The sequence below is a fragment of the Podarcis vaucheri genome, assembly GCF_965113315.1.
Source record: "Podarcis vaucheri genome assembly, chromosome: 13".
Taxonomy (NCBI): domain Eukaryota; kingdom Metazoa; phylum Chordata; class Lepidosauria; order Squamata; family Lacertidae; genus Podarcis; species Podarcis vaucheri.
In genome coordinates, this window is record NC_138751.1 from 51,693,276 (window position 1) to 51,715,598 (window position 22,323).

General features: G+C 43.2%; 1 protein-coding gene across 1 annotated transcript in view; it reads right to left on the reverse strand.

Annotated features, from left to right (window-relative positions):
* Positions 1-4,421: 4,421 nt before the first annotated feature.
* The window catches only part of TECRL (trans-2,3-enoyl-CoA reductase like), a 39,249-nt gene continuing 21,347 nt past the window's right edge, over positions 4,422-22,323 (reverse strand). Inside the window, exons 7-12 of the mRNA XM_082195065.1 lie at positions 18,197-18,269; positions 14,969-15,012; positions 13,201-13,258; positions 11,469-11,554; positions 7,686-7,731; positions 4,422-4,944 (exon numbers count right to left, since the gene is read on the reverse strand). Of these exons, the coding sequence (XP_082051191.1) occupies positions 4,817-4,944; positions 7,686-7,731; positions 11,469-11,554; positions 13,201-13,258; positions 14,969-15,012; positions 18,197-18,269 (435 nt within the window). The 3' untranslated portion in view covers positions 4,422-4,816. The remainder of the gene's footprint in view (positions 4,945-7,685; positions 7,732-11,468; positions 11,555-13,200; positions 13,259-14,968; positions 15,013-18,196; positions 18,270-22,323) is intronic.

Consider the following 22,323-nt stretch of genomic DNA (forward strand, 5'->3'; position numbering starts at 1 on the left):
GGCCAGCTGCCCACAGGGGCAGGGCCGGTCGCTGGTGGGGTGGGGCAAGCCGGAGCAGGATGCTTCACAGGGCTTCTGAGGAGTCTGCCTGCCTTCTCCCACTCAGCCGCCCTATAGCTGGGGAGGGGGGAGGCAGCAGGCAGATCGTTTGGGGCAGCGTGGAGCCTGTGAGTGCCCAAGCCACCGTGTCAATCCCAGGAGAGACGTGTGGCTCAGAAGAAGAAGAAGAGTTTGGATTTGATATCCCACTTTATCACTACCCGAAGGAGTCTCAAAAAGGGACATGGGCGGCGCTGTGGGTTAAACCACAGAGCCTAGGACTTGCCGATCAGAAGGTCGACTGTTCGAATCCCCATGACGGGGTGAGCTCCCGTTGCTCGGTCCCTGCTCCTGCCAACCTAGCAGTTCGAAAGCACGTCAAAGTGCAAGTAGATAAAGAGGTACCACTCCGGCAGGAAGGTAAACGGCATTTCCGTACGCTGCTCTGGTTCTCCAGAAGTGGCTTAGTCATGCTGGCCACATGATCCGGAAGCTGTACGCCGGCTCCCTCGGGCAATAAAGTGAGATGAGCGCCACAACCCCAGAGTCGGCCATGACTGGACCTAATGGTCAGGTGTCCCTTTACCTTTAAGGAGTCTCAAAGCGCCTAACATTCTCCTTTCCCTTCCTCCCCCCAATAAACACTCTGTGAGATGAGTGAGGCTGAGAGACTTCAGAGAAGTGTGACTAGCCCAAGGTCACCCAGCAGCTGCATGTGGAGGAGCGGGGAAGCGAACCCAGTTCACCAGATTACGAGTCCACGGCTCTTAACCACTACACCACACTCCCCTCAGTGGTGACACCCAGGGTGGCCCGCCCCCACCGCACCCCCCTTCCTCTGCCCCTGGTCTACATGTGTATATCACTAGAAGGAGAGAGTTGGGTTGGGATCTTTAAACTAACTCACCCAGACTTGCGCTTCACAGGTCTGAGCGGTTTCCCGCTTGTCTCTCAATTTCTAGCCATGGGTCCAAGCAGTCTGGTCTTTGCCCCTCTGCTTTCCCTGGGAAAATCCGCTCTTCAGCGATAAATCAGAGCAAACATCAATCCAGAGAAAACCTGTCTGGCGTTTGCTCCGATTCAACGGTAAAGATTGGGTTTCCTCGGGGGAAAGAGGCAGGGCACTGGCAAGTCTGGATGACCCCCTTAGAGTCACTGACAGTATGGATGATAACAGAAGAGGAAAAGGAATATGGGGACAACAGGACGATGTCTGTGATATTTCAGTAAACATGGTTTATCACAAAGGTAGGCAGGGGAATCTTATGTAAACTGCTTTGTGGTGGTGTTGTTTTACATTCAAGCAGTGTGTTTATTTTATGAAATAGATGAATTTAATTAATTAATAAAGTGTGTGCTGCTGATCCAGTACAAATCCACCACTAACAGACTTATGTTATGTCAGATTGTATGCCATTTTATACTGGGAATATACAGGGCCTTTGGCACCGGTTTCAACTGGGCCCACAAGGCCGTTTTCCACAAACCATGCTTAGCTGCCCCCACACACCTGATGTCACAATGTAGTGTCAGGTGTGAGGCAGGTAGACAGACAGATTGGTGGATCAGTTGCAGTGTTATCTGTTCGTTTATTATTTATAAAAGCATATCAGTACTACTGTATTAGGGCGGTGTGCAATGTAATACAGATCTGTGTGGAATCACATTGTGCACAAGGTTGGGAAGGAATTAGTTTTTGTAAACAGATTTTGTTCCTCCTATCTATTGTAATAAATGTGTTTCTCTCTCTCTCTCTCTCTCTCTCTCTCTCTCTCTCTCTCTCTCTCTCTGTGTGTGTGTGTGTGTGTAGTGTAGTGTATAAAATTTAGCCCCTAGAGGGTGCTGTTAACTTACTTGTCTTTCAATTGAAATGGCAGTTAGTTATTTAGGTTTTTAAACTGTTGTTACTTTTCTTTCTTTCTTTCTTTCTTTCTTTCTTTCTTTCTTTCAAGGTGCAATAACAGCAGAACAGATTAAAATAATTAACTCAGACAGCAGGAGCATTTCTAGATCTCAGAAGGTCTGGGAACTGCATGATCTCTCCTGCCCTCCAACAGGATGATATAAGAGGCTTGCAGTCTGTTGTTCTCTTCATAGAGAACCGTTTGCCGCTGCTTTCGGGTGCTGAAAGCCAAACCTCTTGACTCGTATGACATCTCTCCATAACTACAATTGTTTTCTCAGCTACAGTGGTGCCCCACAAGACAAATGCCTCGCAAGACGGAAAACTCGCTAGACGAAAGAGTTTTCCGTTTTGGAGGTGCTTCGCAAAATGAATTTCCTATGGGCTTGCTTCGCAAGACGACAATGTCTTGCGAGTTCCTGCTGGTTTTTTTCCCTCCCCCCCCCTTTTCTAAGCCGCTAAGCCGCTTATCAGCTGATCTGATCAGCAGATAAGCCGCTAAAAGCCGCTAAAAGCGCTAATAGCGCTAATCCGCTAATCCGTCAATGGGCTTGCTTCGCAAGACGAAAAAACCGCTAGACGAAGAGAATCACAGAACGGATTCTTTTCATCTTGCGAGGCACCACTGTATTCAGTCTAGGAGGTCACTGTTTAGGGAAGTTTTTAATATTTAATGCTGTATTGTTTTTAACACTTGATTGGGAGCTGCTCAGAGTGGCTGGGGAACCTCAGCCAGATGGACAGGCTATAAATAATAAATTATTATTATTATTATTATTATTATTATTATTATTATTATTACTCTAGAAATAACATTTTCCAATAAGCAAGCACATTGACTTGTATCCAGTTGAAGTCATTTTGACAACTGGTCATGCGTAACAGTTTTGGGAGAGGAACACAGATACTGATGGATGTCTTCCATGCATGTCAAAATATGATGTTGCACACAGCTCTCAAAAAATAGCATTTTTTATTTAAAACTCCCGTACAATTTAAGGAATAGGTACTGTAGTAAAGAAAATAATGAATATGTTATTGGTACAATTGAACTATATTAGATCGAGTCTCGATACATTTGAAAATAAAAAGTTTTACCTAGTCTGCTAAGTTTAAACTAATTTAATCCATCTATTTCCTGCCATCTAATTCCATAATAACCTAGGAACAGAAGCATATTTAATCACAATTACCATTTAATTACTAATTCAGACAATGGCTTTTGTATCTGCTCATTCATTCAAGAGTTATCTAATCAGAAGAGGCAAATTAATTCCAAACCCCGAAAGAATAAGAAGTCTGTAATCCATTCAAGCAAGATTCTTATATGAACCTTGGCTTGTTTCTGGTGGACAGTAAACAAAATAATTGCATGGACGCATTGCCATGTTTAGAACATGAAAAAAAAAATGTATTTGCATCTGTGAAGCTCAGTGACTATGTATCCTGACCCAAAGCATGTTACAAATAAGTTCAAGAGAGTGCAATGGGATTTATCTCCTAATCAAGGTGATATCAAATTCTAGCCTTAGCTTTGTTGGTTTAAGCTGAAGAGTTATAACACTGGGTATCAAAAAGCCCTGTGCAGGCCTAGTGCCATGCACTACACAAGCGAACTAAAACCTGATTTTGTGTGTGTCATACAAATCTGCCTGTGTTCTTGGTTTATTTCTAGATTTGTGCCTGTGATTTATTTGAAAGAAGAAAAAAAAAACTAGAACCTGGTCTGCATGTGAGATTCTATCCACATAACACCGGACCTACATTGGCTCCCAGAACGTTTCCGAGCACAATTCAAAGTGTTGGTGTTGACCTTTAAAGCCATAAACGGCCTCGGTCCTGTATACCTGAAGGAGCATCTCCACCCCCATCGTTCAACCTGAGGTCACAGAGGTCCAGCTCTGAGGGCCTTCTGGCGGTTCCCTCCCTGTGAGAAGTGAAGCTACAGGGAACCAGGGAGAGGGCCTTCTTGGTAGTGGTGCCCACTCTGTGGAATGCCCTCCCAGCAGATATCAAGGAAATAAACAACTATCTGACTTTTAGAAGACATCTGAAGGCAGCCCTGTTTAAGAAAGTTTTTTATGTTTGATGTTTTATTCTGTTTTAATCTGTTGGGAGCTGCCCAGAGTGGCTGGAGAAACCCAGCCAAATGGGCAGGGTATATTATTATTATTATCATTATCATTATCATTATTATTATTAGTCCAACGTGGAGTTTGGATTTGATATCCCGCTTTATCACTACCCGAAGGAGTCTCAAAGCAGCTAACATTCTCCTTTCCCTTCCTCCCCCACAACAAACACTCTGTGAGGTGAGTGGGGCTGAGAGACTTCAGAGAAGTGTGACTAGCCCAAGGTCACCCAGCAGCTGCATGTGGAGGAGCAGAGACACGAACCCGGTTCACCAGATTACGAGACTACCGCTCTGAACCACTACACCACACTGGCTCTCAACATGCCACCTGCAGATTGGGGGGGGGGGGTCCACAGGGGGAACAGGGTCCTTTTTTTACAATTAATGTGACACACAAAGAATCCCACAGTGCCAGACCATTGGTACATTTTGTCCAGTGTTATAAATTCCTACTAACAGTGGCTCCAGGGGCAGAAACCGTCTAACCTGCTCCCGACAACTCTTTTGAGCTGGAGATGGCCAAGTCGAACCACGTGACATTTTGTATGTCTAGCACATGCTCTCTGTTAACTTAAAATAGTGCTTTGGATCCTGGGCTCGATATTTGCATTTCACTTAAACAAAAAACTTAGATGTAGGTGTGTCCGAAAGCATCCTATTCCATAACTAAACAAATCAAATTTCTGTTGTTGTTGTTTTACTTTTCATGCTGGATCTTCACAGGCCGTTTCTGCTTGCATTTACAGTATAAATGGAATCATGGCTCTTTTTCTCCACCTGTACGTAGCACACTTCTTCAGGTAAAGTTGATGCTTCTTTCGGGCCCATTGAGCCATCTGGATAGCCATTAGTAACGCAAAAACTCCAACTGAAGAGAGAGGGAAGAAAAAGACTACTGATCTCCAGGTATCGACAGTGGCATGTCAGAAGAATCATTTCCTACCTAACCACATAATGAAGAAGACACAAAACATAACATACTTGTTTTAAGCATATGACCAAGTCTTGCCCTTCTCTATCTGTGCAGGAATAGTTTCTGGAGGGGGTGTAAAATTTCTTCTTTTTTAAATTAAGTCCAGCAGCTGCAGCTTATCTTCCTTCTTCCTCATGAGTGAGGTTTAGAGATGAGAGGAAGACTCCTGCTGCCAGACATGATCTGCCTTGTTCTGTTTGGGATTCAGTTCAGGTCATATCCTACTTTGAGGGGAGTCCTTAACCACAACTTCCTGGTTGAGACATTAGAGGAAATGCTGAACTTGGGCATGTGAAGGAACAGCTTGGGTGAAGAAGACATCTGAAGGCAGCCCTGTATAGGGATTTTTTAAAAAAATGTTTAATGTTTTATTACACTTTTGAATTATGGTGCTGGAGGAGATTTTTGAGAGTCCCATGGACTGCAAGAAGATCCAACCCATCCATTCTGAAGGAAATCAGCTCTGAGTGCTCACTGGAAGGACAGGTCCTGAAGCTGAGGCTCCAAGACTTTGGCCACCTCATGAGAAGAAAAGACTCCTGGGGAAAGACCCTGATGTTGGGAAAGATGGAGGGCACAAGGAGAAGGGGACGACAGAGGATGAGATGGTTGGACAGTGTTCTTGAAGCTACCAGCATGAGTTTGACCAAACTGTGGGAGGCAGTGGAAGACAGGAGTGCCTGGTGTGCTCTGGTCCATGGGGTCATGAAGAGTCGGACACGACTAAACGACTAAACGACTAAACAACAACATCCCTTGCTTTTTCCTGTAGGACTAACTGCAGTCGGTAACAGTTGTCAGCAGGTTTACCATATCCATTGAGTCAATCACCCGTCTCCTACTACCCTTCTGAGAAAAACCCCACCCCACTCTCCCACTATATATAAGGATCTAGTGACTTCTGTTTCAGTGTATCTGAAGAAGTGTGCATGCACACAAAAGCTTATACCAAGAACAAACTTAGTTGGTCTCTAAAGTGCTACTGGACAATTTTTTTTAATTTTGAAATTTATTTCAGTTGCATCAGACCAACATGGCCCCTTCCTTGAACCTACCCTATCTGTGCAGGAATAGCTTCTGGTGGGAGTGTAAAACTTTTTTTAAAAAAAAAATTGAGTCCAGCAGCTGCAGCTTTTCCTCCTTCTTCCTCATGACTGAGGCTTAGAGATGGGAGAAAGACTCATGCTGCTAGTCATGATCTCCCTTGTTCTGTTTGGGATTCAGTTCAGGCTCAGGGCCACCTCAACTCCTTGGGGTTATAGCAGAATCTCTAGAGCCAGTCTTGGGTAGGGTATCTTCCAGGGAGGCACACTGGGGTGCCCACTAGGATATGCCAACTTTGCTTGCTCCTAAAAAATGTGCTGGGGTCAGCTATGGAGTTCTTCCAAGGAAATGTTCATCCTGTTCTATCCACCAAAAATGCGGCAGAACAAAACTTGTGGCTTCCACCCATCTCTAAAATTAATTTACACCAGAGGTAGCCACTGTAATGCCCTTCAATGCAATGTGGACTCCAATTCCCATCAGCCTCAGTCAACATGGCCCATGGCCAGGGAAGATGGGAAGGCAACACGTTGACTACCACTGATTTACATATGGATAGTGGGCATCATCCAAGCAAGATAAATATAATCCAGTCAAAGGTAAACATGTTCCTCTCCCACTTATTTCACTGGGAGAATGTTAAGTTCATTCCTAATTCTCTACAACTGAAGTTAATAAAGGTTATTAATCATCTGGATCAGGTACATTATCAGTGCTGCAAATGCAGTCTTAGCACAAGGAAACTAGAGGGGCATATTTTGAATTCCAGTGTTAGCAGGGGCAAGCAGAAATACACAGCGAAAAAAATGTATTTCATAAAAGGGGTATGGGCTTTTTTAATGAATTTGATAGGTTTATCAACAAAGATTTAGGTCTGGGGTCAGCAATTTTTTTTCAGCAGGAAGCCAGTCCACTGTCCCGCAGACCACAAATAACCCAGAGATGCATTTTAAACAAAAGGACACATTCTACTCATGTAAAAACATGCTGATTCCTGGACTGTCCGCGGGCTGGATTTAGAAGGCGATTGGGCCAGATCCGGCCCCTGGGCCTTAGCTTGCCTACCCATGGTTTAGCTGATTGGTTAGTGGTGCCTATTTTAATCAGCAGGGCTGAAAGTTTGTTTCTTTTGCTTTCTGGTTCACAATCATGGTAGGGGATAAAAAAAAAATATTACACATTTCCATTCCTTCATACAACATTTGAAAACATCTGTCCATTACAGTTCAAATTATGCTGCCTGATCTTCCTTCCAATGTCTCAAAGGTTAAACAGAGACATGCTTTTTTAAGCATGGTGGAAGTGAGGTGGACGCACACCAAGCCTGTTAGCAAATGTCCTTAAATGCAGTGCACTTCCATCACACTTAAATGTATATTGATAATATACAGGTATATTTAAAATCATTATTGAAAAGATGATCAACCACAAATACTTGACTCAGTTAAGATATGTAATAATTATAATTTCTACTTCAATTGCAGAAGTTAATTCTAAGCCATGCTGATCATTTTTCTCATCTAGAATGTTTTCTGGGTGATGGTGAACAAGTTTATTCAAAGATCCCAGCTGGAGACTATTTTTGCTCTTACCTGGAAGTGTTTGTGTCATCACCGTAAAGCTCATCCAAGAGCCAATCTGTTGCAAAGGAAAAAATAAATAAATCACAGTTCACTTAAAGATAAACAGCTGTCTGTCTTATACAAGGTCTTGCCAACCCTTGACACACTTCTCCAGCAGTGCCAGTCCATTCATTTTGAATACATAGGTAATTTCCCCAAGTAAAAAAAAAAAAAAAAAAAAGGTAAAAAGGTAAATGACCCCTGGATGGTTAAGTCCAGTCAAAGGCAACTATGGGGTTGCGGCATTCATCTCGCTTTCAGGCCGAGGGAGCCAGCGTTTGTCCACAGACAGTTTTCTAGGTCATGTGGCCAGCATGAATAAACTACTTCTGGCACAATGGAACATCGTGATGGAAACCAAGGCGCACAGAAATGCCGTTTACCTTCCCGCCGCAGCGGTACCTATTTATCTACTTGCACTGGTGTGCTTTTGAATTGCTAGGTTAGCAGGAGTTGGGCCAGAGCAACGGGAGCTCACCTTGTCATGGGGATTTGAATTGCCAACCTTCTGATCGGCAAGCCCAAGAGGCTCAGTGGTTTAGACCAGTGTTCCCCAACCTTGAGCCTCCAGCTGTTTTTGGACTACAATTCCCATCATCCTTGACCACTGGTCTTGCTAGCGAGGGATGATGGGAGTTGTAGTCCAAAAACAGCTGGAGGCCCAAGGTTGGGGAACACTGGTTTAGACCACTGTGCCACCCGCATCCCAAGTAGCAATTTCCCCAAGTAGCAAAGCACTGGTAGGTGAGTGGACACAAAGAGTGACAAAATACGCACCACAGATGGGAGGAGACTTGGAGTGGAGCTGAAGTGGATTCTACAAGAACTAGTGTTACAAAGGCAGACCCAGGAAGGTGAAGGGTCTGGTTTGTGAAAATGGAGTTCAAAGCTTCACTCAAGAAACCATGTTGCGGTTCTCCTTAGCACCCTTGCTGGGACCACAAATTAACTGTGGCCTTATGAAGGCAAACCATGCATGTTACCATGGTGTCCTGTGTGAGTGCCTGGAGGCAGTTGGAGGATGGATGGCGGCTAACAGATTGAGGTTGAATCCTGACAAGACAGAAGTACTGTTTTTGGGGGACAGGGAGCGGGTTTGGTGTGGGGGATTCCCTGGTCCTGAATGGGGTAACTGTGCCCCTGAAGGACCAGGTGCGCAGCCTGGGAGTCATTTTGGACTCACAGCTGTCCATGGAGGTGCAGGTTAACTCTGTGTCCAGGGCAGCTGTCTACCAGCTCCATCTGGTACGCAGGCTGAGACCCTACCTGCCCGCGGACTGTCTTCCCAGAGTGGTGCATGCTCTAGTTATCTTCTGCTTGGACTACTGCAACGCGCTCTACGTGGGGCTACCTTTGGAGGTGACCCAGAAACTGCAATTAATCCAGAATGCGGCAGCTAGACTGGTGACTGGGAGTGGCCGTCGGGACCACATAACACCGGTTCTGAGAGATCTGCATTGGCTCCCAGTACGTTTCCGAGCACGATTCAAAGTGTTGGTGCTGACCTTTAAAGCCCTAAATGGCCTCGGTCCTGTATACCTGAAGGAGCGTCTCCACCCCCATCGTTCTACCCGGACACTGAGATCCAGCACTGAGGGCCTTCTGGCGGTTCCCTCATTGCGAGAAGTGAGGCTACAGGGAACCAGACAGAGGGCCTTCTCGGTAGTGGCGCCCGCCCTGTGGAACGCCCTCCCATCAGATGTCAAAGAGATATTCAGAAGACATTGTGACATTCAGAAGACATCTTAAGGCAGCCCTGTTCAGGGAAGTTTTTAATATGTAATGCTGTACTGTTTTTAACACTGATTGGGAGCCGCCCAGAGTGGCTGGGGAAACTCAGCCAGATGGGTGGGGTATAAATAATAAATTATTATTATTATTATTACAAAAGAGCTTCAACAGAGCTTGCTAGACCAGGCCAATGACCCATCTAATACAGCATTGTGTTCTTACAGTAGCCAACCAAATGCTTGTGGGAAACCAAAACACAGGACCCAAACACAAGATCACTGTCCTGTCCTGTGGTTTAAAGCAAGTGGAATTCAGAAGCATTGCTGCCACCATCTGTGGAAGCAGAGTATAGAATTTTCCGCGGTGCTTTAGCAGAAATGCTCAGAGTTCCAGGTTCTTCAGTGCAGTATATTTATTGTGAGCTACAGTGGTGCCCCGCAAGATGAATGCCTCGCAAGACGGAAAACTCGCTAGACGAAAGGGTTTTCCGTTTTGGAGGTGCTTCGCAAAACGAATCTCCTATGGGCTTGCTTCGCAAGACGAAAATGTCTTGCGAGTTCCTGTGGGTTTTTTTCCTCCCCCCTTTTTCTAAGCCGCTAAGCCGCTTATCAGCTGATCCGATAAGCCAATAAGCCGCTAAAAGCCGCTAATGGCGCTAATAGCGCTAATCCGCTAATCCGTCAATGGGCTTGCTTCGCAAGACAAAAAAACCGCTAGACGAAGAGAATCACAGAACGGATTCTTTTCGTCTTGCGAGGCACCACTGTATATATACACATATCTACAGGCTATAATACACGAGCAGTTATACAGCAGCAAGAATACTCATCGCAAAGCATTGGAAGACTCAAGATCTACCCACCCTGGAAGAATGGCAGATGAAGGTGATAGACTATATGGGATTGGCAGAAATGACCGGCAGAATCCGTGATCAGGGGAAAGAGACGGCGGATAAAGAATGGAAGAAATTTAAAATCTATCTCAAGAAATACTACAAAATTGATGAATACTAAAATGTTGAGGTTTTTAGAAAAAAAAAGGAGATTACAGCGACAAAAGATTAAGTAAAAGAAAAGAATAAATAAGGAACAAATTTGATAAAATTAAGTTTAGGATTTGCTGAAATAATTTTGGAAATTGGGATGTAGAAAGGGGAGGCCTGGGGGAGTCGGAGAAGTGAGGTTTATGAAAAAAGGATATGAAATTATACATGTTTGTTTGTTTCTTTATGTGTTTGTATTGTTTATAAAAAAAATTTGTAAAACCAATAAAAAAAAATTATAAAAAATATATAATACACGAGCAGTTCATACAGTCAAAAACAGAGTACCTGGCTGCACCTTAAGGCAAATAGGAAGACCTCTAACTCTCTCTGGCCACACTCCTCTACACCACACCTTCACTTCTCGACAGATTTCCCTTTTAAACCGATGACAGCCAATCAACTGTCAGCACATTACTGCGGAGTCATTCTGACCCAGCACTTCCATAGAAAGTATTGCAGGCTGATTGCATCAGCCAGTTGCATCAGCTAGCAAACTCAAGCCTGCAGACTTACCATCTCACACAGCATTCTGTGAATCCCGACACCATCCTGGCTAGTAGCCATTGATAGCCTTCTCCTTCATGAATTTGTCTAATACTCATTAAAAGCCATCAAAGTTGGTGGCCATCCTTGGCCCCCTGGGGGAAGTGAGTTCCATAGTTTACCTATATGCTGTGTGAAGAAGTACTTTCCTTTATCTGTCCTGAATCATCCAACGGATTCAGGACAAAGCTTATAAACCTTTTTTTTATTTTTTGTGAAACAAGCTCATTTTATAAGCCAACACCTTTTTTGAAGACAGCTCCTCTGGAAACCGTGAGTGACCTGGATCAAAGCAGAACTCACTGTGAGATATCTGTAAGTGAATTAAAAGTACTTACAGTACTTGCTTAGCTAGCTGGCACAGATGCAAGGCAAGAAGGGGAAAATAATAATAATAATAATAATAATAATAATAATAATAATAATAATAATACCTCATATGTATAGTTTGGGCAGGAAACAAACAGAAACAACCATGTGAAAGGGTTGATTGATGGGCTTGGGAAAGAGCCTTTATTGCCTATAAGGAAAAGAAAAAAGACCAATATTTCATTATAACAGTTTGAGGAATGAGAAGTCAATTCCAACCTATGAATTTCTATCGTCTACTGACCACACTACAGGTAGAAATCAGCTTCAAACACATTTTAACTGTGACCGCTTCTGAACCAAGGATTCCTGAGAACAAGCGATGTGGAAAGGACTAACAAAAGGATTCTTCTCACATTCACAATCTTAGTTACCAGGATTTGAGTGGGTGGGGGGAAGGACTATTTAAAACAAATTGCAAAGTGTTTTAAATCGTATGGTGTAGATGCAGAATGTACAATAGTGTGGTGGTACTACCACCATAGGGAACTGGCCACAAAATAATTCTAGCATACCGTATTTCCTACTAAAGAGCAGCACACTGTATTGCTGCTGTAAGAGTTTGACAAATCTGACGTGGGAATTCTGGGTTTAGACATACTAAATCAGAGTAGACCCACTGAAATTAATAGACACTATTAACTTAGGTCCATTGATTTCAATGGGTCTGCTTTGAGCTGAACTTGGTTGAATACAGGGATCGAGGGACCTGTCAAATCTCTCACAGTTTCTCAGTTTCCCAATGTTAAATTCTGTGGTCAATATTTTGCAGCAATTTGCAATTAAAAAAAGAATCAATCAACATTTTTGCATGAATTTCTCCGAATAAACACATGTTAATATGCTGTTACTTTTTTAGCAAGCAATTTCCCCTAATTTAATGTTTTTTTGTAAACATTGCGTGGTTAAAGAACTTCAAAACAAAATTCAGACAGCTGCAAATTTCAAAGAATAGATGTGTTTTGGTTCACATACCATTTTGGAAAGTATGAATTTGACTGATTTTGTTTTAAATGAGTAGTGAATCACATTTCTCCTCGATTCATCTGTAATAAATTATGTTTCCAAGTATCCTACACGCTGGCTTGTCCGCTTGCTGCCTATTCCCTTTCCTGGAAATTTAATTTTCTACTGGGCCAAACTATGACTCTGGATTAAAGGCCATTGTATTGGGACATGTGTACTTTGAGTGTTCTTATATAATCATATACATATGTAGATAAGGAAACATGATGAGTGTTCACAGACTTGCCCCCAAATGAATTATTGTGAAAAATAGGAAATATTTGAAGGTAAAGGGTAAAGGGACCCCTGACCATTGGGTCCAGTCGTGACCGACTCTGGGGTTGCGGCGCTCATTTATTGGCTGAGGGAGCCGGCGTACAGCTTCCGGGTCATGTGGCCAGCATGACTAAGCCACTTCTGGTGAACCAGAGCAGCGCACGGAAACGCCGTTTACCTTCCCGCTGGAATGGTACCTATTTATTTACTTGCACTTTGATGTGCTTCCGAACTGCTAGGTTGGCAGGAGCAGGGACTGTGCAACGGGAGCTCACCCCGTCGCGGGGATTCGAACTACCAACCTTCTGATCGGCAAGTCCTAGGCTCTGTGGTTTAACCCACAGCGCCACCCGCGTCCCTTTTAGGAAATATTTAGGGGGCGCCAAATTTTGTCCTTGCTCGGGATACCAAATTACCTAAGTTCACCCCTGAATATGGTCACTTGAATTTCTAACCCAGACATACGGAATGTTAGGAGGATTATCATAGGTAAGCAATTATAATCAAACTACAGACCTGATTGGTTTTGATGGACTAATGCAACATTGATAAAATGATTCCCAGCTTCACACAACTGGAAAAAAATTGCAAAAATAAAAAAGCATTAGATTTTCAGGCTTTAACTGTAGAATCATAAATTTAGCTTGTCCCCACAATGATGGGGAAGATGAAGGTGCTTTATGCACCACTCTGAGATCCCTCGAGAAGAAAGGCAGTCTAGAGGAATGGCTAAATACAGTGGTGCCCCGCAAGACGAAAAACTCGCTAGACGAAAGGGTTTTGTGGTTTTTGAGCTGCTTCGCAAGACGAATTTCCCTATGGGCTTGCTTCGCAAGACGAAAACGTCTTGCGTTTTTTGCAAGTTTGTTTCCTTTTTCTTAACACCCTTAATACAGTTGCGACTTGACTTCGAGGAGTAACTCATAGAACGCGGTGTGGTAGCCTTTTTTGAGGTTTTTGGCGATTTTTGAAGCTTTTCCAAAACTTTTCCGACACCGTGCTTCGCAAGACGAAAAATTCACTAGACGAAAAAACTTGCGGAGCGAATTAATTTCGTCTTGCGAGGCACCACTGTATAAAATAAGATCAGCCAGGGAGAATCGCAACAAATTTTCCATTCACACCCACTGGGAGAGATAGGGGGACCCACACAGAGCTTTCACGATTTGAAAGAACATGGGCATCAAGAAAGGAAAATTTACTGCTCACACATCGCAGAGCCCTGGTAACATCAACAACAAGGTGACTTGCGCAAATGACCTCATCCATTTCTTGAATCGATGTTCCAGTCCTCAGAGAATTTACTTTGAAGCATAACCCTTAGATATCAGTGGCATTTACTTTCAAGAATGTGTGACTACCCAGCCTACGTACAAGCCACCAGCCAATATTTGTTCCCTGCCAGATGCTTCACACACATACACAATTTTTACAGTCCTAGGCAGGCAGCAGAGCCAAGAGATTTACGAAGTCTTGAATACACTGCTATCCATCACTAGCGAACTATATTTGGCTTTGATGGTCATACATTGTGCAGGCCTGATCCAGAGAGGAATCATAGAAGATGTATTTTAATAGTGAAGGTACGGAGAGCTTTGTCATCTTTTTGCAGGCAGACTTGCTGCCCATGTTCACAATTGTCTCATTTGGAATGTACCCTTGTGTACATAAAATATTAAGAAATAAAGGAAAATCGGTACGCTAGGTTGTAAGAAAGTATTAGAAAGTATATTAAATGTAAGGTAATAATTATAAGTACATTCAAAATCACAAATGTCAACTATATCAGGAAATGATGGGAAGTCTATATTTATTTTACTTCAGTTTGTTGTTGTTTTGTTTTATTTTATGTACCATTATATGATTTTAGCTTAGCTGAAATCTAAGTGGAATTAGGTCAAAATTACATTCTAAGTTAAACTAATTTAAGAATATAATACACACACACACACACACACACACACACACACAAATATATATAATATTCTTAAATTAGTTTAACTTAGAATGTAAATTTGACCTAATTCCACTTAGATTTCAGCTATACACACACACACACACACACACACACACACACACATGTGTGTGTGTGTGTGTGTGTGTGTGCATGTGTGAAGTTAAATCTGTAATGACATTAATGAAAGTGTCTCCCTTCTTAGTTCGCCTGTCTTGGGAGAGTATATGCAAAAGTGTGTGTGTGTGTGTGTGTGTGTGTGTGTGTGTGTGTGTGTGTGCGCGCCACATTCAATTTTTTTACCCTCCCTCACTTCCTGCCCATACATACCAGAAACACAAGGGCAGAAATAGTAACTTGCTTGTTCCCAAATGCTAGAAAACAGAATGAAAACATAATTAGGACTCAGCTATACAGCTGCAATTCAAACATTTCAAGTGTGTTGTAAGGTGCGTTATACAAATGTGGCACTAGCTGGCGATGGTGACCTATGGCAAGTTCAATATCTTTTTCAAAATGTTTTCTAAAAAAGCATTCTCACAACGTTTTTTTACATGTGTCTAGATTCCACTTTAGTCTTACATATAATGTGAAGTCTACTTAAGCCTTTTTTGTTGCTGTTATATATTGAATAGGCCTTGTTATCTTTAGAAGCCTCATCTTTAGACATCTCTGGGGGTTTTTTATGTGTGCCTCTCCTTATGAATCAATGCCTCGCAAACTCAGGCAGGCACCAACTTCATTTTATGTGTTGCCTAACTAGGAGACTTCTATTGCTACATCACCTTATAGAGAAGACTATTATACTGCCACAGGTTTCCAAAAGCAGATTGCATGTTTCAGAAAAACTATTTTGGAGCAAAAATATTAATTTGTTAGAAATCTGACAGTCACCCCAGAATTTAAATTAGACTCCAGATTGGATCGAGTCCCTCAGACCCTGAATCATAGTGATGGCATCCCTATAGCATCCCATAGTGATGGCATCGGTCCAGTATACCTGAAGGAGTGACTCCACCTCCATCGTTCTGCCCGGACACTGAGGTACAGCGCCGAGGGCCTTGTGGCGGTTCCCTCGCTGCGAGAAGCCAAGTTGCAGGCAACCAGGCAGAGGGCCTTCTTGGTGGTGGCACCCGCCCTGTGGAACACCCTCCCACCAGATGTCAAAGAGAACAACTACCAGACTTTTAGAAGACACCTGAAGGCAGCCCTGTTTAGGGAAGCTTTTAATGCTTAATAAGTTATTGTATTTTAGTGTTTTGTCGGAAGCCGCCCAGTGGCTGGGGAAACCCAGCCAGATGGGTGAGGTATAAATAATAAATTATGATGATGATGATGATGATGATGATGATTATTAACATGCCAGGGCCTGGGGGTGCCTTTGAACCCTCACCAAAACTGCCCTTCCTCAATCATGCAACTTAAGAAATGGAGAGGGGTCCAAGCAATTCCATGACAGAGACTGAAGTCTGAGATGCTACAACAAAACTCTGAATGCAATGGTATACACTCAATGCAGTTTTTAGCAGAGCTGAGTTCTCTTCATTTCTAGTTTCCTCAGAAGCTGTGGTGAAATACTGTCTTTAGTACATCTTAGGAGGGTCTACTCTGGATCTGACTGAGAATCTGATTACAGTGGTGCCTCGCAAGATGAAAAGAATCCGTTCTGTGATTCTCTTCGTCTAGCGGTTTTTTCGTCTTGCGAAGCAAGCCCATTGACGGATTAGCGCTATTAGCGGCTTTTAGCGGCTTATCTGCTGATCGGATCAGCTGATAAGCGGCTTAGCGGCTTAGAAAAAGGGGGGGAGGAAAAACCCCCGCAGGAACTCGCAAGACATTTTCGTCTTGCGAAGCAAGCCCATAGGAAATTCGTTTTGCGAAGCACCTCCAAAACGGAAAACCCTTTCGTCTAGCGAGTTTTCCTTCTTGCGAGGCATTCGTCTTGTGGGGCACCACTGTAGTTTTAAAACTAGAATGGCAGAAAGGGGCCTAGCTTAAGCCCCCCCCCCGTGTATTAGTTTATTATAATATGCAAGACATATGAACAGCCTCCCACTTTTATAATAAAGTGGTACAATCCAGAATTTGTGGGACATCAGTGCAATCCCTCTCCATGTCTCTGCAGGGCTCCTGCATATTTTGCTCCAAGGGACAGAAAGCGCTGTCAGCATCTTATGAAAATATATTGATTTCCATGTATAAGGTCTCCTAATTCACAACTAATTTTACCCTTGGGGGCTTGTTGGGATGAGGGAAAGTTACACCCCAACTACAATATGGTCTGAAATCATCCTCTGTCAATGTTCTAGAGTGGGGAATTTTATCCACTCCGATTCTCTCCTCAGCACGGGGACAGTATTTTTTACCCATCCTTCACTGGGTTGGATTCTAAAGCTAGACTTCTGCATTCCTTTCCTGTCTAATATCTGAAATGTTGCTAGAAATTTCCATCCTGTTTTGGTGTGGAATTCTCAAATCCTGACTTTAAAAAAGGAAAAACAGCCCCTGATAATAATAAAATAAAAATAAAAATAAAAATTATTTATACCCCACTCTTCCTGGTTTAAAAACTGAACTCAGTGTGGCTAACAGCAAATATAAAACACTGATTAAAATGCGACTTAAAAAGAGCATAAAACAGCATAAAATATAACATAGAATGCAGCATCAATATCAATAAAATTTGCAAATTCAGGGGGGTCATTTTTTTTGGGGGGGGAGAACCCAGTCAGTAGACATCAAATGATCACCAGGGCTAACTGGCCAAGTCCTACTAGGGCCAGCAAGGAGACCAGGGAAGAATTTAAATGCGGGGTCCTCTTCTTCATAGAAGAGGAAAGGGAAAAGGCAATAGAGGATCAGGCTAATTCAAACTGAAGGCCAGGTGGAATAGCTCTGTCTTACAGGCCCTGCGGAAGGAGATCAAATCCTGCAAGGCCCTAGTCTCATGGGACAGAGCATTCCACCAGGTTGGAGCCGTCACTGAAAAAGCCCTGGCCCTGGTACAGTGGTACCTCGCAAGACGAATGCCTCGCAAGACAAAAAAATCACTAGACGAAAGGGTTTTTTGTTTTTTGAGCTGCTTCGCAAGACGATTTCCCCTATGGGCTTGCTTCGCAAGACGGAAACGTCTTGCAAGTTTGTTTCCTTTTTCTTAACACCGTTAATACAGTTGCGACTTGACTTCGAGGAGCAACTCACAGAACGCGGTGTACACAGTAGCCTTTTTTGAGGTTTTTAAAGACTTTGGTGATTTTTGAAGCTTTTCCAAAACTTTCCCAACACCACGCTTCGCAAGACGAAAAAAATCGCAAGACGACAAAACTCGCGGAACGAATTAATTTCGTCTTGCGAGGCACCACTGCAGAGGATAGTCTGGCTTCCTTAGAGCCCAGGACCTTTAAGCTATTATTATTCATGGGCCTTAGGGTCCTCTGCACGACATACCAGGAGAGGCGGTCCCGTAAGTACAAGGGTCCTAGGCCGCAAACTCTATAGGCCAATTCTTGTAGCATGAGGCAAGTTTCTAGTGCAACACGTGCCCTTTGCATTACTTACATGGAGGAGTGTACTGTGGGTGATTGATGTAGTAAGCAAGCCAAGATGTGAACCCCCAGTAAAAAGTGCAACCCTGTAATGAGAACATAGAGATAATGAAAGGATATACCAAAATGAACTACTGTCTCTACAGTAGTTGGCACAATGGGGACAACAGATCCCGACCAGATACACACATCTGTTTATTGGATGCTGCTGCTCTGGTAACTGGTTGTCAGGGACTGGACATCAGAGGAGGAATTGTGGAGACCGCCCCCCCCAATCTTCCTGAGAAGAGGAGGACAGTATAGATCAGGCTTCCTCAACCACAGCCCTCCAGATGTTTTTGGCCTACAACTCTCATGATCCCTAGCTAGCAGGACCAGTGGTCAGGGTTGATGGGAATTGTAGTCTCAAAATATCTGGAGGGCCGAGGTTGAGGAAGCCTGGTATAGATTTACAATGGTGGTTTGCTGAGGGTCACAGAGATAGAAGAGGGGCAAACTGGGAAATAATGGGAGAAGCAGAGCAGGAACAGCTGGCTGACACGTTATCACTAGAGAGCATTCCAGACCTCCCTTCTCCCAGAACCAGGTGGTCAATGAAAGTAGCAGAGCAGAGAGCCCAGAGGCAATTGTCCCTAAGCAGACACCGTTGTTGACGACTGAGAAGGGAAGGGGGGAGGGGATTACTCGGAGTAATGCCATTACCCAAGAGATGACATTTCTACGTCTCTCTGTGTGAATATGGAATAAAAGACCTTGGTAAGAGCTTCTTGTCTTTCCGTTACTGCCAGCCTGCCATGAGGGAGGGGGAGCAGATTTCCTGAAGCCTGACACTGGTAGTTCCTCCTCACTCTGCTGCCCTGACTTTGTAACAAGTCCTTTCCAGTAGAGAGGGCTTCTCCTGGTTCCTTGTTGTTGTTTAGTCATTTAGTTGTGTCCGAATCTTTGTGACCCCATGGACCAGAGCATGCCAGGCACTCCTGTCTTCCACTGCCTCCCACAGTTTGGTCAAACTCATATTAGTAGCTTCGAGAACACCGTCCAGCCATCTTGTGCTCTGTCGTCCCCTTCTCCTTGTGCCCTCCATATCTTTCCCAACGTCAGAGTTTTCTCCAGAGAGTCTTCTCTCCTCATGAGGTGGCCAAAGTATTAGAGCCTCAGCTTCAGGATCTGTCCTTCCAGGGAGCACTCCTAGCACCTGCCTATTCACTAGTTCAGTCCTCCCTAACCTACAGTGCTCCAAACGTTTTGGACAGCAAATCTCATCAGCACCACCCAGCATGGCCAATTGGGAGCTGTAGCCCAACAACACCAGGTTGGGTAAACCTGCCTTGTTCTTACTCAACCCAAGTCTCCCTGAATTTTTCCTCTACTCCGTCACGTTGCTGCTGAGATTTCCCTCAGGTTTTCCTGTTCTTCTTTGGCTCCCTCAAGCAATATCAGACATAAACCCCTGGAGTTTTCTCCAGTATGGGCTGCTCTCTGAACTCTCAGATTCCAGACTCTGTCCCATAATTTCCATTAAGCTGCATACCCCATATATGCTCACTTGACCACTTTGATCCCCAGAACTTTCCTTGTTACATGTGCCACATAATACTTGTTCTGCGCTTGTAAGAAATCAATATTTTAGTATGGCAGCACCTACACTTTTGGTTTAGTAAAAGGCTGCCCAGGCACGTCGAAGGTTGGCATGTGTTTTAATCTTTTTAGGCTTTTTAGTTTAGGTGAAAGAGGGCCTTCTCTGTGGATGCTCTCAGACTTTGAAACTCAGTCACTAGAGAAGTTAGACTGCTGTCTTTCTGATGGAAGCTGAAGACTTCCTTGTTCCACCAGGATTTTGAGAACTCACTGCTTTTAATGAAGGGGCAGGCGCCATGCTGTTTTTATTATAATTACAGTGGTGCCCCGCAAGACGAATGCCTCGCAAGACGGAAAACTCGCTAGACGAAAGAGTTTTCCGTTTTGGAGGTGCTTCGCAAAACGAATTTCCTATGGGCTTGCTTCGCAAGACGACAATGTCTTGCAAGTTCCTGCTGGTTCCCCCCCCTTTTTCTAAGCCGCTAAGCCGCTTATCAGCTGATCCGATCAGCAGATAAGCCGCTAAAAGCCACTAATAGCGCTAATAGCGCTAATCCGCTAATCCGTCAATGGGCTTGCTTTGCAAGACGAAAAAACCGCTAGACGAAGAGAACGGATTCTTTTCGTCTTGCGAGGCACCACTGTATTTGTATGGTCTTAATATATATATTATGTGCATATATACAGTTTTAATTGTATCCATGTTTAATTGTTTTTTAGTCATTGGTTTCCCCCCTAAGTTTTTAGCTGTTTTTGTTTTAATATTTAAACTGCCTTGAGTCCCTGTCAGGGGAAAAGGTGGGGTATAATAATAATAATAATAATAATAATAATAATAATAATAATAATAATATACTGTTGGTTTTAATTATCTTTTTAATGTTTTTACATGTTTTTAATGGTCATATTGATAATTTTAATGTTGTGCTTTTGTAAACCACTCAGGAGTTTTATTATAATCTGGTAGTATTTAAATTTTGCCAAGTAGATAAAATACTCAACAGAGGAGCACGAATTGTCGTAACTATTCTCCTTTTCAAGAAAATGCACTTTTAAAGTTTGCCTAGCAACAGCAGAGGCTGAGAAACAGTCCCTATTGTGATGTCATAATGCTTTGCAGCCAACTCAGTCTCTGCTGATCCCAGCTATTCAGTCGGATGTGCAATCTCTTTGGTAACGCTGCTGTCACCTGTTGTGCCACGAAACCCCGCCAGGCTCTTAAAGTGAACAAGATGACGCCTTTTACAGATGAGAGGAAAACGAAGACTCTCTTTCTCCTACCACTTTTACTGAGCTGGGCTTTCACTATATCACTCCTTATCAAGTCACCCGTCACTTTTCTGCAAGCCATAACAACCTTGCTATGACAGCTGGCACAGCAGACCTTTTGAGGGTGAGAAGCTTGCAGTCCTCGTTTTGGTGGGGAATGGAGACGGCATCTTTCTCCATCTCCCAGGCCGCCTCAAAAGGGGATGAAGTGGTGGACAGCAGAGCACAGCATCCAAGGAGAGGGGTCCCTAGATCTGAGTGAAAGGAGAGGCCTTGGAAGGTACGTAGTCTAGAGTGCATCCTATATTGTAGGAGGAAATTCCCTGGGCTGGAAGGCAAGGATATACAGGAGGAGGACATGAAGGCATCTATGTACTCCCCAGGGTATGGATTGAAGCTCCTTTCATTTGCTGGCTCAACCCTAATGGGAGAAAACATCCTCTCGGAGGGCACTTCAGCTGGGACCCAAGAAGGTACCAGACAAGCCTCAAGCACTGCATCAATTTAGCTAGTGAAATATTTTTAAGGATAACTATACAATAAAGAAAAAAATTGAGGTGTGGGGAAGGATGAACTATCATTATTGGGAAGGATATCGGTAATTAAAATTAATGTATTGCCAAAAATGTTGTTTTTGTTCCAATCTGTACCCTTGATCAGCAATGCAGGTCACTTCAGAGAATGGCAAAAAGATATTACCAGATTTATCTGGCAGGGAAAGAAGCCAAAAATAAAATATAAATTGCTGATAGACTCTAAAGACAGAGGCAGATTCTCCTTACTGGATTTAAGATTATATTATGAGGCATCCTGTCTATGCTGGCTAAGGGAATGGATATTATTAAAAAATACTGATGTTTTAGATCTTGAAGGTCATGATAATAGATGTCGTTAGCATGCATATTTGTGGTATGAGAAAGTTAAAGTACATAGAGCTTTTTAAAATCATGTACTAAGAAAATTGGTTTATGAAGTATGGGGAAAATATAAAAGTCTATTAGAACAAAAAACACCATGGTGGCTCTCCCCACTGGAAGTGATATCTCTTAAAAAAAACAATATGAGAAATGACTGGGGAACGTATAAAGAATTGTTAATGGAAGTAGAACACCAGGTGAAATTGAAGAGGTATGAGGATATAAGAGAATTATTAACGGACTGGTTACAATACCATAATTTAAATGATATATTTAAGATGGACAAAAATAATTGTTTTGTATGAAACCTCTAAATTTGAAAAAGAGCTGTTAGAGAACAAAACAAAATTGCTTTCAAAAATGTACAAATTAATAT